The 17,681-nt window shown below is 38.5% G+C and overlaps 1 protein-coding gene across 1 annotated transcript; it reads left to right on the plus strand.

Annotated features, from left to right (window-relative positions):
* Positions 1-14,022: 14,022 nt before the first annotated feature.
* LOC149962275 (V-type proton ATPase subunit S1-like) lies at positions 14,023-17,451 on the plus strand. Its single transcript, XM_090179476.1, has 8 exons — positions 14,023-14,156; positions 14,327-14,447; positions 14,509-14,785; positions 14,857-14,942; positions 15,255-15,502; positions 15,570-15,623; positions 15,914-16,154; positions 16,888-17,451. The coding sequence occupies exons 1-8, from the start codon at positions 14,044-14,046 to the stop codon at positions 17,095-17,097; spliced, it is 1,350 nt and encodes a 449-aa protein (XP_090035602.1). The 5' UTR covers positions 14,023-14,043; the 3' UTR covers positions 17,098-17,451.
* The last annotated feature ends 230 nt before the right edge of the window (positions 17,452-17,681 follow it).

Here is a 17,681-nt window from a genome sequence, read left to right on the forward strand (position 1 = left end):
GGTAATGGCGCTATAAAGGGCCAAATATGAACCCTCCCTTCAATTTGTAATATGGTTATTAAACGCGTATGTAATAACGCCAAAAATTTTTTTTCTTGAAAACCGTGCGAGGTAACTCGACAAACAAGGTAACATTCTAAATGGTACAAATAGTAGTATTAATGGTTTTAATATCAGGTCGGTTCTATGTTTGGTAATGGCGCTATAAAGGGCCAAATATGAACCCTCCCTTCAATTTGTAATATGGTTATTAAACGCGTATGTAATAACGCCAAAAATTATTTTTCTTGAAAACCGTACGAGGTAACTCGACAAACAAGGTAACATTCTAAAGGGTACAAATAGTAGTGTTAATGGTTTTAATATCAGGTCGGTTCTATGTGCGGTTATGGCGCTATAAAGGGCCAAATTTGATCCCTCCCTTCAGTTTGTAATATGGTTATTAAACGCGCTTATGTAAAAACGCTAAATATCATTTTTCTTGAAAACTGTGCGAGGTAACTCGACAAACAACGTAACATTCTAACGGGTACAAATAGTAGTGTTAGTAATTTCAATATCATGTTGGTTCTATGTGCGGTTATGGCGCTATAAAGGGGCGTTTATGTAATAACTGCATATCATTTCTACAGCCTAGTTCTTACTTTACAATTAATTGGGCCACTTAATTAAAACCAACTAATTGTAAGCAAGAAAATTGTACAGTGTGAACAGAAAAAGTTCACACTATTTAATTTTCTTGCTTAAAATTAAATTAAGTGGCCCAATTAATTGTATAGTGTGAACTGGGCTTAAGAGTAAGTTTAGTTGTACCATTCAAATTTTTAAGTCAGTTATGTACGCGTATTATCATAGCGGATATCGTTATGCTAGGAGAAGAAAATTTAATAAAATATAAAATAATTAAACAAAATTAATTACAATAATGTCAAAATAAAAGTTATTTGTAAAAACGCTAGCAAGCTTTTGTCGTATTATAAAATATATAATGTTATGTTTTGTTTATCGGTTTGAATATATTATATTTAATAAATAATTTTAGATATTTAAATTTATAAGTAAAAACGTTGACTTGTCGATTTTATAAAATATATGTTTAGTTTCGACTTTCGGTTTGAATATTTTATATTTCGTTCTGTGGGAGTCCAGCGATATTCAGAGAATAAGCAGAAAACGTCTTTTACTGCTTTCCCCCTTTTTTTTCTGGCAGATTGACGGTGGTGTTTAATCCGTTTCTGTTAATCTTAAGATTGAACACGATCAGCTAAAACTTCGACGGAGTCAGACGAGCTTCTACCTATAATTGAGTTGGGAATATTATTCTAGAGATCCATCAAATCTGCTCCCCGCGAAACAAGGTTTAAAAATTATGAATGTACGGTCTGCTCTAAAATGACGAAAAATGTTAGACAACTTTATCATTCAACCCGTAGCGCCATCCGCTTTTAATATGAATTATATATGATTTTTTAAGAGATAGATGGCCACACGGGTAGAATGACAAAGCTTTCTCATCATTTTAGAGCAGACGGAACAATCGTATTTTTGAAACTTGTTTCAAGCAGCCTTGGAAATACACCTTTTTGGTTTTAATTACGCGCATGCGCTTACGGCCCAATGTTTCTTAGAAGCAGACGACGCCATCTCTCCGTATGTTAACCATGGATAACGAATGTTCAGTGAAACTTATAATAAAACGTTGAAAGTGTTATAACAAATTTAGGAATTAAATTTAAATGAAAAAAAGTGATTATATTACTGAATTTAAGAAAAAAAGAGCGAACACGAGAAAATATTACATGTAAGTGGTAACAGGTACGGTTTGCCGGACTTAGATCATGATGAAAATCTAGGCCTTGACGAAAACGTGGATGTTGCTCGGCCTTCTATTTCTACAGAAGTTGGAAAGCAGTAGCACATTAAACTATTTAGTATTTTGTTAAAATTTGAGGAAGCTCTACAATTTTTGTGTGGTGAGTTGATAGTGATATCGATTAATTTATTCCTGCTTTAATTCGTGACTAATTTTTCATTCTAAATAAATAAATTAATGGGCAGTTTCTTTACATCAAATCAAGATGTTACCCATCTATGAGATCCGTCAGTTACCTTGTGGTTATGGTACTTGACCCAGAGGCGTACTGTGGGTAAATGGTGCCCGGTTCTAGACAAAACAAATTATAATTAGCTTTGATATTCTAAAGATAGGAGTGTTTTTGGCGCACGGTTCAAAATGTACTCCTGAACCCAGGCTGGTACGCCTCGGACTTGTCAATTTTTATAGAACTATTTGTGGTGGGGCTTGCGATTTGGTTATTGGGTATAATTGTGTCTTATATTTTCTGTAACTTATTAGCAAGTTCTAAATTTTTTCTAATGGTTTATATATTTTTTGTATATTATAACATCAGAGTCATGCAGGTTCGCTACTCTTTTACATGGAAAGGTACACCGGAGTGGAAAAATAACTGATATGGTTTACTCTAACCACTTCATTAGGATTACTAAGGATTTAAGTTTTAAGAGATTGAAAATTCTAAACTCCTGTATCTTTATTTTTATAGGAAATTTAAAAATAATTTCAATGTGGTATAAAATTATACAGCTAATTAAAACCAAGTTCCTTTCTAAGCTCTTTTAGGTTTTTTTATACATTAATATTTGACTCAGATTAGAATTGTGAGATTTCTAACATTGATTTTGTGAAATGGAAATGTAAAATATATTCTATTTTTCTATGGTATATTGTTGACCTGCGTGTTAATATTAAACAACTCCTGTTGTAAGTTAGAAACCAACAAATCTAGAAATTTAAAAAACATTTTTAAAGAAAATTAGTTAATTACTTTGTAATATTTAAAAATGTTTAACTACATTGGTACTAATTTTAAATTTTAATTACTGATTTAATTTTTGGAATGATTCTGACTAACATAAGGCTCAGATTGGGCTCAACTGCAAATTGTAGACTCGGAATAAATTTAAGACTCGAATTGGACTTTCAGTCTCATTATGACAGTGATAAATTGATCCACAATAGAGTAGTATCGCTCTGTAGCTTTGGGCTACGGCCGCCATTTTGGGGGCAATTTTTTATCTATAGGAAAAAGCAGCCTTGGAAATAACGGTGGTCAGGTGGTCAAAGACCAGTTAATTAATTGCTCAGACCAGTTTATTTATTCAAAATTTGGGGGGTCACTGGTCACCGTGTCCAGTTTATTAATTCGAAATAATAACAAAAACAGAAGGTGACCAGTTTAATAATTCCAAACAATGGGAGATACCCTATTAATCCAAGGTTTATATCAATTTTGATTACCCTATTGACTGGATTTCTATGTATAGCGACTCCACTTACTACCGCCGCGGCCGCACGTCGAGGTTTTATGTAGAGTCCCTTCGATCGCATCCCTCGAACGAGTCGAACTCTCTAACCCCCTCTGGCCTCAAACCCTCAATCATGGACTCTAAATTTAAAGCCTCAATCCTCTAGTCTCGCTTTCCCCCGAGTACGGTAAGCTACCTGGCTACGCGGTAACAGACCAGGGACTCTGGAGTTACAGGGCCTAGAGAGAGATAATACGGTAAATTACGAGGGTCTTCTAGGCTATGGTAATAGTCTTAGGTGAGATAGTACTATATTGTACTATTCTTGTGGTACTCATAAAATAAAGTTAACTATTTTGAATACGTGTAAAGTTAATGTTACCAACATAATCTAACTTCTAAACTGTAGTATAGGTTTTTTTAGGCTTATAAATGACATTGGAACATTTTATATAAGACCAGTTTAATAATTCATAAGCTAGGGGGTCACTGGTCATAAGGACCAGTTTAATAATTCATATGCTAGGGGGTTACTGGTCATAAGGACCAGTTTAAAAAAATCCTTATTTCCAAGGCTGGTTTCAAGGAGGATAGGAAGGGAGCAGCCTTGGAAATAAGGTTTTTTTAAACTGGTCCTTATGACCACTGACCCCTTAGAATATGAATTATTAAAGTGGTCATTATGACCAGTGACCCCTAGCTTATGAATTATTTAACTGGTCTCATATAAAATGTTCTAATGTCATTTTATAAGCCTATAAAAACCTATACTACATGGTAACATTAATTTTACACGTATTCAAAATAGTTTATAGTTTATTTTATGAGTATCACAAGAATAGTACAATATAGTACTATCTCATCTAAGACTACTGCCATAGCCTAGAAGACCCTCGTAATTTACCGTATTCTCTCTCTCTACTCTAGGCCCCGTAGCTCCCGAGTCCCCGGTCCGTTACCGCGTAGATTACCGTACTCGGGAGAAAGCGAGATAGAGGATTGAAGGTTTTGGGCTTTGAGGCCAGAGGGGGTTCGACAATTCGACTCGTTCGTGTGATGCGGAGTCGCGGTAAATAGAAATCCGGTGAATAGGGAAATCAAAATTGATCGAAACCTTGAAAAAATAATCTGTTCATCTCCTATTATTTGATATTATTAAACTAGTCACCTTCTATTTTTTTCTAATTATTTTGAATAAATAAACTGGTCTGAGCAATTAATAAACTGGTCTTTGACCACCTGACCACCGTTATTTCCAAGGCTGGAAGGGAGGCGAAGTAGGAGGGTAGAACGCGCCAGCATCCTTGTAAGAAGCTTAGCGCGCGCTCGGCGGGAAAATTTCGGAAAAATGGCGGCAACACGTAGCGAAGCGGCCGCAATCTAGCCGCCATTTTTCATATCGAAAATTGAAGAAGCCACAGAATGGTGTGCGCCGATGGTGGTAGTAGCGAAACCATCAGGAGGCATCAGAATCTGCGTTGATTACACTGAATTGAACAAATATGTTATGCGTGAACTATTTCAAATTGCAGCTGTTGATCACACACTTGGTCAACTAGCAGGTGGGAAATTCTTCTCAAAGCTTGACTGTAACCATGGATATTGGCAAATTCCGTTGGCCATTGAGTCGGTTCCATTGACAACTTTCATTACTCCCTGGTGGAGATATGTCACTAACCGCTTACCATTTGGTCTTACCTCAGCATCGGAGCATTATCAACGATGCATTCGATCTCTCATTGAAGATTTGGAAGGTGTTATCAACCACCAGGATGATATGTTAGTTTGGGGATCAACGATGCGCGAGCATGACCAACGTTTAAGACGAGTTCTTCGAAGACTGTCAGAGAATGGTATAACCTTGAATGTTCAGAAGTGCCAGTTCGGTGTTTCATCTACAAAGTTTCTTGGCCATATTGTAAGTTCGGAAGGTGTGAAGCCGGACCCAGAGAAGGTCCAAGCTGTACAAGAAATGAAGGAACCAACGAGCGTATCTGAACTTAGAACAATTTTAGGCATGACCAACTTCTTGGCAAAATTTATTCCTAACATGTCTGACGTCTTACAACCACTGAATATTCTTCTTAGTAAGAAACACAGTCGGATTTGGGGTATTTCTCAACAGACAGCATTTGCCACCGTGAAATCTAATTTAACACGTCAGCTAGTATTAGGACTGTTTGATCCAAGTTTATCAACCACAGTTTCGGCAGATGCATCGTCATTGGGCATCGGATGTATGATTAGTCAAAAACAGACAGATGGAGGGACGCATCTAAAACACTGTCCGAGGCAGAACGCCGTCAAGGGCGTATCCAGGATTTTATTTCAAGGGGGGGGGGGGGGTGTTGCTGACGGAAGTTTCACTGATTTTTATTTTGCACCCCCCCCCCTTCAATACGCCCTTGAACGCCGTTACGCGCAAATTGAGAAAGAGGCGTTAGCTCTTACATGGGCATGCGAAAAATTAAGAGATTATATTCTTGGTTTACACATTACATTAGAAACGGACCACAACCGTTACTGCCTATTCTTCAGTCTAAACAATTAGATGATTTAACCAGTGCCGTCTTTCCCATTGGGCCCGTTGGGCCAGGGCCCAGGGCCCCGAGTTCGAAAAGGGCCCCCTCAGGCTCAAAACAAAACCATGCAACATTAAAATTTCATATTTGCAATAATGGCTAAGCGAAGGAAAGGTTTATCTTGGCCCCGATTTTTTTTTCACTGAGACATTTTATTGCAATCGGCGGGCATATTTAGTCGGAGCTGATTTCTACCTTCGATAAATTGTTTTATTTTACCAGGGCCGGCGTTAGGGCGTGCGGGGCCCCTTTCCCCGCCCATCTCCCGGCCTTTTGGGGTTCCACCGGGATATCCGGTGCCAGCTGTGCCGGGTTATGCGGTCTTCCGTGTGCCCGCCGTTCCCCTTTAGGCGCTCTTTCCAAAGGGCTTGGCTCTCTACCTTTCTCGGTAGGGTGTCGGCTGGAGTTGCTATAGCATCCACTCTTATTCCCACTGCTGTGTGCGAAGTGGCGAGTTGGTCGGCCCATTGCTGCACCTTCTGCTGGGTTGAGCGGCTTGCGTCGAAGGTGCGACCATCAGTAGTAGGGTTCTGCTACCCATGCTGGTTTTGTCACCTGTCCGGGCGTGTGGACGCTGGCGTAGGGCATTTGATGATGGACCTCCGGTGGTGTGGTTTAAATCTTACCGGTACACCGGGCTATAAATCTGATGCATGTCCCCCCATAACAAATTTGCCGAGGAAATGTTCTAAACAAATAGGGTTCGCTCGCTCGGTGAACAAATTCATAAAATTGCTATACACCTGATTCCCATATTCCAAATCACAAGAATCTGCCCGAGAATCTTAATTTTTTTCGGAATCAAAGAATCATCTTCGAATCATAAAAGCTTACCCGGAATCAAAGAATCATCTTCGAATCATAAAAGCTTACCCGGAATCAAAGAATCATCTTCGAATCATAAAAGCTTACCCGGAATCAAATTCGAATCATTGAATCGTCTCAGGGCCCCTGAAGGCAGCGCTTACCGCGGGACCCTAGACCGTCGCCTCGTTCACCTTGCCCTAAGACCGGTTTTGTCTCTCACCAAAAGTTTTCCGGGCACAGCGAAGTTGACGTCAAACGAGCTTGAAGTAGGTCCGTATAAGATCAAAGATAATTTAAACTCGTACCCTAGATTCGAAATCACTTTCTCGCGCGTTGCCGATAGCGTTTACCCACTTCCCGCTGGAACTCAGAAAAAATTCGCTCCATGGTTTGCGCCTTACCACCACCGATGGAGCCTGATTTTTCTGAGGTCATGTGCCGGAAATGGGTAAACGCTTCGTAACAAAACCGTCAATGGGAAAGCTCTCAGTATTCGAATCTAGGGTACAAGTTTAAATTATCTTTGATAAGATATTGCCACTATTTGATACGACTAAATTATGACGTTAAATTTCGGGTTTACTATTCTCACCGGCGGATCGAAGTTTTGTTATTAATTTTCTGAAATACCAAAAATGAATTTCAGAAAACCGTGTATTTTATTTAAACATTTTTACTATTTGATTTTGTCAAATTTACAAAATTATTTGGCATTCCCATAAAATTTTCGCCCTTAAGCCCTGAAACTTTTGCAGTGTTTGAGAGAAGGCGCTAAAATGTTTCATGAAGCATTATCTTGAAGTGTTTCCATCTTTAAGGAATGTGTATGAAATAATTATAGCAAAAAGAAAAAACCCTTAGCTTCTGTATCTTTGCCTTCGTTTTGTGTGAAATTTCCTTAGCTCACGATATTACTTAAAGCATAAATCGCATAGTACGAATAAGTATGACACTGAACGATTTTTGCGAAGGAAAATCTGTGACAGTGATTGTGTAATCGAAAGTTTTCGAAGGGGAAACTCTTCCCTTCCTAAACTCTTCGCCGGTAAATGCCATTTTAGTTTGATGGCGATAGTAACTATCGTAAACGCATTTAAGTTTCAAATTCAAAAAGAAGTACTTTAAAGGTAATGTAACCTCCAACGCGATCTGTGTGGAAGACCCCACAATTTTAAGGATTACCTCTTAAGTAAACCACTAAGCAGCGCCGATACCTCCAAAGCCATAGGAAGAAGCGGTCAACAGCCTTAACGTTGGAGGGTGACCAAAATACCAGAGGTTTAAAGACTGAAGCGAGTGTTTATAATTCTGATATTTCACTTCCGATTCAATTATACATCATTATTTTCCCAAAGTAAGCGTTATTTATATTTGCAGAAGTTAATTTTCTTCTGATACTTGTGAAAGTGTTTTAATTTTCAAAGGGTCTGGGCTCGTTCATCAAAAGTTGAAAATGGCTAACAGCAATGATTTCCCGCGCGTTGTTACCTGGAACTTACAAAGACTAAGTAATTCTAGGACCGGTGTCAGTTTTTAGCAAACATAATGATTTAGGTTGTCATTGGCGAAACCGAATATCATTAAAAATGTTGCATTGGGTGGTAGGAAATATAATATTTTGTTACTTATGCCTTAGCTATTTAGTAACCCAGAGCATAAGCCAATGGAAAAGGCGTAAGAAAATTATATCAGCAATGCTAGTAGCACGTTTAGAAAGTTGGAGGGGAGAAAGTCACTGAGGAATCATCCTACGATTGATGGGGTCAAGAAGTTAAAGGGGCTCCAAAGTTCGGTGGCAAAATGTGTGTAAAGTCAGTAAAGTGCGAAATTTACGGATGACTCTGCCCGCTTCTGCCAAGGCCGAGTGAGGGGTTGGGGGGAATGAAAAGCATGCTCAATATTCTTTTTTTTTGCCACCGAACTTTGGAGCCCCTTTAAAGCTAATCCATAACGTTCTTTTCCCATTTTATGCTGTAGTGCTATTTACCATTATTTAACAACTTTTCCCATTTTATGCTGTAGTGTTATTTACCATTATTTAACAACTTTTCCCATTTTATGCTGTAGTGTTATTTACCATTATTTAACAACTTTTCCCATTTTATGCTGTAGTGTTATTTACCATTATCTAACAACTTTTCCCATGTTATGCTGTAGTGTTATTAACCATTATTTAACAACTTTTCCCATGCTATGCTGTAGTGTTATTTACCTTTATTTAACCACTTTTCCCATTTTATATTATGTTATTTCCCATCTGTTAAATACCACGCTTTCATAGTCGATGGAAATTTACTCCTCAAGCTAAAACGTTGATATTTGGTATATGATAAAAAGTTCCCTTTAGTTAAAATTTTCAAACCTGGCGGTATTTGTTCGAATACTTCCAGTCATTTTCGAAATCAAATTTGACAAATGATTTCTAAAATCCGAAATATTTGGTTTTTGACAAATAGCCAACATGTGCGCCAGCAGACATTCTAAGGGTGTGCCATATATAGCGACCTCACTCGCTTCGCTCGCTCGGAGGTCACACAGACGGTTTGATAAATGGCCCAAATGAACGAGCTTTCCGTAAGTGATATAAGACACATTTGAAGTAATTACTCTACTGCAGTGTATTCACCAAAACGAAGAACGACAGTTCAAGTAATACGTTGGTCAGGACCATAGAAATCTCATAGGTAACTAGAATGCTGCCGCCTACGGCCGAGCTTGACGCCAGTTCGCCTTGAACCTTCAGCCAATGAGAGGCCGTAGAGTGGTTCCGCCAAGGAGGATAATAATCCTCCTTGGATCCGCTACTATAGCGGGAGATAGGTGACGTCATTCTCTCTGGTGACATTAAATTCTTGGCAGAACCACTCTTTGAGCTCTGATTGGCTGAGATCTGGCTATCGTCTGCCACGGCGTTTGACCCATTTGCCAGTTACACGGCAGCATTCTAGTTACCTATGAGATTTCTATGGTCAGGACGGGCCGCAGTTCATTTTTAGGTATTAGCCTAGTCTCCGATAATTAATCGAAAATAACGGCGGGGAAAACTTTGACCCAAGAAGGGCAACGGAGAATAGCTCATTGAAGGGGGGGGGGGCGGCAATTACTCCCATCCTGTGGCCGTACATGATACCAAAAATAAATGATAAATTTCTACTCGCCCTGCCCTACCTTGAAGAGTACTCGGCTACATCCCATACTTGCTATCTCGTCGCCACTTTGGTGCTCCCAATTCGTACGCCACCGTAGGGGCCCCCTAAAATAAAAAGTGCCAGGGCCTCACAATATGTAAAGACGGCCCTGGATTTAACGCCGAGGCTTCAACGATTAAGAATTCGCTTAATGTGCTACTCTTACACCGTGGTACATATACCTGGTAAGGAACTTTTGGTTGCTGACGCTTTGTCAAGGAAACCGTTAGATGTCATTGAATCAAACGAACTTCAAGAAGAACTCTTGGCGCATGTTCAACTCATCACATCCATATTTCCAGCGACTGACCCTAGGATGACGCAAATATTGCAGTCACAACTGGAAAATAAAACCATAACCCTCATTCGTTAATATGCCAGCAGTGTATGGCCCGCCAAAAATCATGTACCTCTAGAATGCATGGAATATTATCGACATAGACACAACACCTCAATTACTAACGAACTGTTAATGATGGGATGCAGACTCATTATACCTAACGCTCTACGACACGACGTCCTCACTAAGATCCATGAAGGACATCTCGGAACCACTAAATACACCCAGTACCCAAACAATATATACACACACATTAGCGCCATCCGCGAAACTTATCTAAACCAGCCTTAAAGGCAAACACCGACGATTTAATTTTAACGTCCGACGGAAGACAGTTCCAAGAGTTAATAACGCGTTGGGTAAAGAAAGTACGCCGAACCGTACTGAGGCACCTTTTTTAATAATGGTGGGAGCTTTGCGCCCTGTCCATTTGAGGTCGAAAAATTGCGCTGCAGACACGGCATAATGACCATAGATAGTTTTGAAGGTTTCTACAATGTCCACCCGAAGACGTTTATCGGCGAGCGACATAAGGTTCAGGCGCTTGAGGCGATCGGGCTAGGAAAGACCGCGTAATCCAGCTACAAGTTTTGTGGCCTTTCGCTGCACACACTTGAGGTTATCTATGTCCTTCACCAAATTAGGGGACCAAATACTGGAGCAGTAGTCGAGGTGGGGACGTATGTATGTACGATGCAGGATTCTAAACAATTTAGGAGTGAAGTGTGAGAAGGAGCGTCGTAGCATGTATAGGGCCTTCATCCCACGAGCAGAAGCCACCTTACTGTGCGACGTCCCCAATAGATGGCCAGAGAGCATGACTCCGAGGTCACGAACAACAGCCAGGGCTCTACCTCTCAGCCGGTAATGAAATTTTGGATTTTTCGCTCCACAGTGGAGCACCATAGATTTGGCAGCATTAAAGCTCATACCGTTTGAAACCACCCAGCAGTCAAGAGCCTCAATATCGCTCTGAAGAGCGCTTGCATCCGATAGTGAGGTGATCTTATGCCCGACCTTGTTTTCATCCGCAAAGAGTTTTAGGAGAGATTCGCGAACCACCGAGGGCAGGTCGTTAATAAATATAACGAACAGGGTAGGACCGAGAACAGACCCCTGAGGCACCCCGCTAGTGACCTTAGTCCAGGAGGAGCTAGCACCACCAAGGACCACGCGTTGAACCCGACCGCTCAAAAAGTCAAACCAATTAAGAAGCATACACGGCGGGTCGACCTCACAACGCCGAATTCTCCTTTCGCCGAATTCTCCTTTCTCCGAATTCCCATATCACCGAATTCTCTTTTCTCCGAATTGCTTTTACTCCGAAAGTTCATATCTCCGAAGTCCCATTTCTCCGAAATGTATTTAGTGACCTCACATCTCCGAATTCCCGTTTCTCCGAATTCCCATTTCTCCGAATTCCCCTTTCTCCGAATTCCCATATCACCGAATTCCCTTTTCACCGAATTGACATATTCTTGCTTTTACTCCGAAAGCTCATATCACCGAAGTCCCATTTCTCCGAAATGTATTTAGTTACACTATGCAGAGTTAAACCTCCTACGCCCGCTTGTGGCTAAAGCAAGATTATTGAAATTAAATAATCTTGACTGAAGTTTTCCCTTTATTTTAATTTTTGGTCGTAATTAAATATGATGTTTTATTACAGTATAAGAAAATTGTTTGGTAGCATATTTTATCCGCTTTCTCCTATTCACTTCCACAAGAGAGCTTTACAACGAAAACAAACTTCACCATTGAGTTGAGAATAATAATTAGCATTTCCGTACCCAAAAAACTACTATTCGAAGTTATGGGAATTCGATGTTATGGGAATTCGAAGTTATGGGAATTCGAAGTTATGGGAATTCGAAGTTATGGGAATTCAAAGTTATGGGAATTCGAAGTTATGGGAATTCAAAGTTATGGGAATTCGAAGTTATGGGAATGCGAAGTTATGGGAATTTTGTATTCGGGGTTTTGGTTCGAAGATATGAGAGTTCTACGTAATGGGAATTCGGAGTTATGGGAATTCGGAGAAATGGGAATGCGGCGATATGGGAATTTATGGGAATTTTGTATTCGGAGTTGTGATTTTCGTACTTATGAGTCGTTCCCTACACGGCATTTCCAGAGCTTCCAGTTTACGAATGAGCAAGGAGTGGGGACGGTGTCGAAGGCCTTCCGTAAGTCCAGATAGATGAGATCAACCGAGTCTCCATTGTCAAGCCCTTCAGTTACCTCCACCAGGGTAGCAAGTAGGTTGGTAAAACACGACCATCTTAGGAGAAACCCATGTTGGTCGTTGGAGAAGAACGAGTGCTTATCGAGGAAATATACCAGTGTGTCCCGAACATTAGTTTCTAGTTCTTTACAAGGGAGGCATGTAAGACTAATACCCCGGAAGTTGTCGTACGCACTGGAGGCGGGTGATTTCCTGATCGCCGCAACGTTGGCTTGTTTCCAAATCGTAGGCAGGCGACCGGACTCCAGGGAGAGCTTGAATATGGCGAGGAGGGGGGTGGCAAGTGTAGACGAGCCCTCTCGCAAAAGGCGTGGATGAAGGTTGTCTGGGCCCGGTGATTTGTCTATTTTCAGATGTCTGAGATACTTACGGACAGCGGCATATGTTAGGCCAAAGTCCTGGGTGGTTAATTCATCACGGGCAGGAAGGATTGAGAAAAAGTCACCCAGAAGAACCGCTTCCTCATGAATTTCGTCGACAAAAACCGACCGGAAAAAGGCATTGAGTGTTTCAACAATCGCGGTTGGATCCCGAATGGTGTCCCCTGCTTGATATTGAAAAAATAGTAAAGCTAGGAGGATGAAAGCGGGTACGTAGTTTTCATCTTCCTAGAGTACAGCACGGGGCAAAGGAATCCAAAATACAATTAAAATATAAACCAAATTACAAAACCTAGGAAAAAATTAAAATTAAATTAAATGGAAAATTTCTAAATTAAGCTTATATTTAAGGATATACTTTGGTCATTGGTAATGTTGCTTGAGCTGGTGCAGGAAGAAAGGATAAATATCGCCAACATGATTATTGCTTAACAACGAAATAATCCTACGGAATCATGATGGGGCATTTTATCCATCTGAGAGTGTTGTTAAAATTCTTCACATAAAGGAAACATTCATAAGAAGCATTAAACTGGATAAACAAGGGGCATCAAATAAACGCCTTACCTTCAAAATTGAGTTACTGGTTCGAAGGTGCCTTAACCATGATCATATTTGACCATGATGAAACACTTATCCCAGATTTGAATGATCACATGTTTGACCAAGAGGTGGTTTTGAACTATATCATTTAAATTTCCCCGTTCCTAAAGTAATTAACTTTTACACCGACTTAAAACTCAGTAAAATAGCGAAGAATATTAATGAGAAGGTGAAAAGGGAATGCATTAGGAAAATACTAAATTGATATTGTTCAAAGACCAAAAGTTATGTTTGGAGTTATGTTAGAATAATACAATATTTACTTTTATTATAATCAGAATATTAAACGTTATTTTCAGTTTCTTCCCATTAATTTAAGTATCTAAATACCAATTACCACGTGAACACGTGCAAAAAAAGTATATAAGCAGACGATATTTTCAAAAACATAGTTTTTGAAAAAGATAGAAGGCGCCACCCCCGAATGATAAAGTTTACAGTCAGTGAAGACTTTGTCTCGCGAAACCCAGATTTCTGAAGTGGTAATTGTATCTCTAGTTATATATTCCCAAATCAATTAATGTAACTCGAATTCTCATAACTTAATATTTATTTTCACGTGACTTTCAAGATGGCGTCAAGACCTGATTTTTTGAGAACGGCTATTTTCGTTTGCGTCTTGTTAAATTTATTAGATTTAGCTTTAGCCGAAAATGTTCCGGTGTATATTATGGGGTTAAAAAGGTAACGGGAAGTTTTATTTATGAAAAATTTGACTTATTGTTAGCTAATTTATATTATTTAACGTTAAGCCTCTGCGATAAATACCGGTTTCTAAATTCTATGGGGGGTGGCCTGCTTTAGCTTTTAATTTTAATTATGATTAGTATTAAATTTTTTTTATTGAATTTCAGCTCTTCTAACTATCCATCGGTTTCTGCCTTTGAATCATTATCGCACAAGGAATTTCGAGTTAAGTATTTAGATCAGTTAGCAAAGGACCACAAGAGCATCGTTGCGTTTGTTCAAGACAAGGTAGACTGCATTTTTTTTGTGCCTTCAAAAGATAGAAATTATAGTAGGACTATATTAACAGCTTAGCCCTGAGGATTTAAGTACTCACCGATCTCTAACAGCAAATGAAAAAGCATTCCCCCACCTAGAGAACAATCTTAAGCAAAGCCCTTCGCTAATTTTACCTAGTGTAAGCAATCCAGTAGAGGGCTTACGAAGCATGAAAAGTCACATGAATGTCCGTGAAGTACGATCCGAGGATAAATTTGAATCAAATTCTCTCAAACCTGAAGTTCTCATTTATCATTTACCCTCTACCTTAATATCAAATGACAAGAAAGCTGCATTGCGAAAAAATGGTAATCTACTCTAGCGAATGTTATTTTTTTGTGTTTTGATATCACTAAATTTACATGTGTCTATCCTACAGATGAAATTATTGATAATGTAATGAAGGAGCTAAAATCAAATAAAAAAGACTTTGTTTCCATGTATACTGGATTGAGCCCTTCATATGTGAGTTTAAATATTTTTATCTCTAGTTAAGATTATTTTGAATTTTATCTCTAGTTAAGATTATTTTGAATTTATGGAAATGTTTAGCACCAATTAAATTGGTGCTCTTGTTTTTCTCGTGGGAGTAAGTAAAGTTTGTAAGTTTTACCTTAAACTGGTTAAAATTAAAAGGTATTTTCTCTGCAGACCTGAAATTAAAAAAATATCTAACATTTCGGGTCTATTTATATAGAAGGCTATAGTTTTTTTGGCACCTTTCGACTAATTGTCATATTGTTTTATCTTGACTAATTTAGAAAAAATGATTTATAGGATTCAAAAGCTGAGATGGAGCTACATTATCGCATTGCTCGCCAACTTCAAGAAACTGAGGAAATGTCGGTGAATCTTGGTGATTTTGTTAAAGATGGAAATTTTTTGAACTCAACGGAATTGATTATGTATGGAACTGGTGTTACTATTGAACTTAAATCGAATTATCAAAACATCAGTTATACTGCCAATTTCACTTGGCCTCCAGATACAGTTTCACTTGATGTTTTAAATAACAAATCAGCAATGTAAGAGCTATAATAATTACTTTCCCTATTTGTTAATGTATAAAATATTTTTTTCTTTCTTATCCAGTGTTACATTCCTCTACCCATCTGAGGAGCCAATTGTGAACAACATACAATTAAAGTAAGTTAAATTTACATAAGTATTCGTAGCTTGCTCGTGGGTGTGGCTGGTGTTTGTTGCCACAGTAACTCGTGTAGGTCAGCCATGACATTTAGACGCCCATGATGGTCTCGTGATTATTTTGCCGGATCGTGTACCGTTTTATCACGTGATCTGTGACGTCAAATTAATGTTATGGCGGTTGTTTCAAGGCAGGGCTTAGTTATGACGTATGCCTACGATGCTACGAGCAAGCACCCAATAAGAATTATTTTGGAATCATTTATGAAGTTTTACTTTACAAATTTCAGGTTGAATTTCTCTAGTGATAGCCCAAGTTCATTTTGGGGGGCGAAAGACATAATATTTAATGCCAATTTTCCTAATGCACCTTTCTTGAATAATTTGACTGTTGCATTGAAACCACCTTATGTTTTTGGAGCTTCGAAAGGTTTTTCCTTTAGCTGCAATGTTGCAGAGTTAAAGGGTTCGTACAAGAATGAATCGGAAAAGCGAGATCTCTATGTCAATTTTGTTATCGAGCGTTTTCAGGTTGGGAAGTATTTTAATATTTTTATTTTTGTGTTTTTGCATTACTGTATCCTTTTGTCATCTAATTGTCAAAAATCAGTAGTAAGGGTGTGCAAGTCCTGTTTTTTGGGGTTTTGAGTCTTAAGTCCTGAAAAAGACACCCCTGATTCCTGAAAAATGATTGAGTCCTAAATTTATCCCTAAGCCGTTAAAGAAAATCAGTCTAATTTTGAAACTAATATTACTGAATAATAACTTCAACAAAAATAAAAAATTATTTTAAACAATTAATTTAATTGAAAACTACAGAAAATCAGTTAAGCTCCATCTAGGAAACCGTCATACCTAAAAATTCAGCGCCAGTATTTTCCAGTGGGATAGCTCAGGTCTCCCCCCTCCCTGAAACCCTTTTGGGGGGCCCTCTATAATCAGTGGCGTAAATAATGGGACGAGTAAAGACCCCTACATTATGGGGCCCCTTGAAACCGGTGTCATTATTTACGCCACTGGTATTTTTTAGTCCTTGGCACCCTAAAAATAGCAGTTTCAAGAACTTGCACACCTGTAATGAATAGCCTGAGTAGGCTTACACCTAGTTGCCTGGAGGGTTTTGGTGGGGGAAGCAGCTATAGTAAGTAATGTGTCATAGCATTAAAACATTTTTTACATTGAATGATATGTCTTTAATTTTGTATTTGGTTGTACTTTGTCAAAACCATATACAAATAACTTATAATAAGTATTATGATTTCAGGCTGAATGGCATCCGAAAAGCACTTCTACATTCAGTGAAAGTTTTGACTGCTTTACGTTTTTCACCATTCCAATTTGGATGGGTACTCTAACAGTCTTACTTTTCACTGTCATTCTTTCAATTGGCATATTTATGCTTTTCGAAGTGAAAACTATGGATAGATTTGACGATCCTAAGGGTAAAAGCATTTCAGTTCCTCTTGCGGATTAATCAATGTTAAATAATCTTAGGTTTAAAGTTAAAAAAAAGACCATTTATGGTAAACAACTTATTATTCGAGCAATTTGTTTCCTCAGGAGCAATATTTAATCTCGTGGAAATCACATTATTGTAATTAATAAATTAAAATTACTGAATTATTTAAATATTACGTTGGCTGACCTCACTCAGTCACTTTCCATGAGGTTATGCCATTTTCATTCAAATTTGATCATTCCTTGCTTAATTTTTTGGTTAACTTTGAAGATTTTGTACATAGATAAATATTATAAACTGTGAAAGTGTGAAAGGATTAATTGTGTAAATATATTCTGTGGTATTAATAAATTATTCGAGATCCGTAAATCATATTCACTGGTATATAGGTATTATTTCTGTAAAATGAAAATGTTTTTCTCATCAGAAGCCCAAGTTTAACCTCAGTCTTTTAGCATACCCAACTCTCATACGGGTTCTGATAAGAGTTTCTTGTAAATCCCCGTCTGTTTTTTTTTGTCTATTATAGCTAAATGTAGTGAAGTGCAAAAATCATTAACACAAAAGAGCCACTATTTTATGAAAACACATGCCTTTGT

Source organism: Leiobunum rupestre, chromosome 1 (genome assembly GCF_980474605.1).
Source record: "Leiobunum rupestre chromosome 1, qqLeiRupe1.1.hap1, whole genome shotgun sequence".
NCBI lineage: Eukaryota > Metazoa > Arthropoda > Arachnida > Opiliones > Sclerosomatidae > Leiobunum > Leiobunum rupestre.

What these genes read in the sequence shown, in the direction of transcription:
- LOC149962275 (XM_090179476.1), top strand. Translation starts at nt 14,044, where the DNA reads ATGGCGTCAAGACCTGATTTTTTGAGAACGGCTATTTTCGTTTGCGTC. An exon ending in TTAAATAACAAATCAGCAAT is followed by an intron (nt 15,503 to 15,569) that starts GTAAGAGCTATA and finishes TTTCTTATCCAG; the next exon opens with TGTTACATTCCTCTACCCAT. An exon ending in GTGAACAACATACAATTAAA is followed by an intron (nt 15,624 to 15,913) that starts GTAAGTTAAATT and finishes TACAAATTTCAG; the next exon opens with GTTGAATTTCTCTAGTGATA.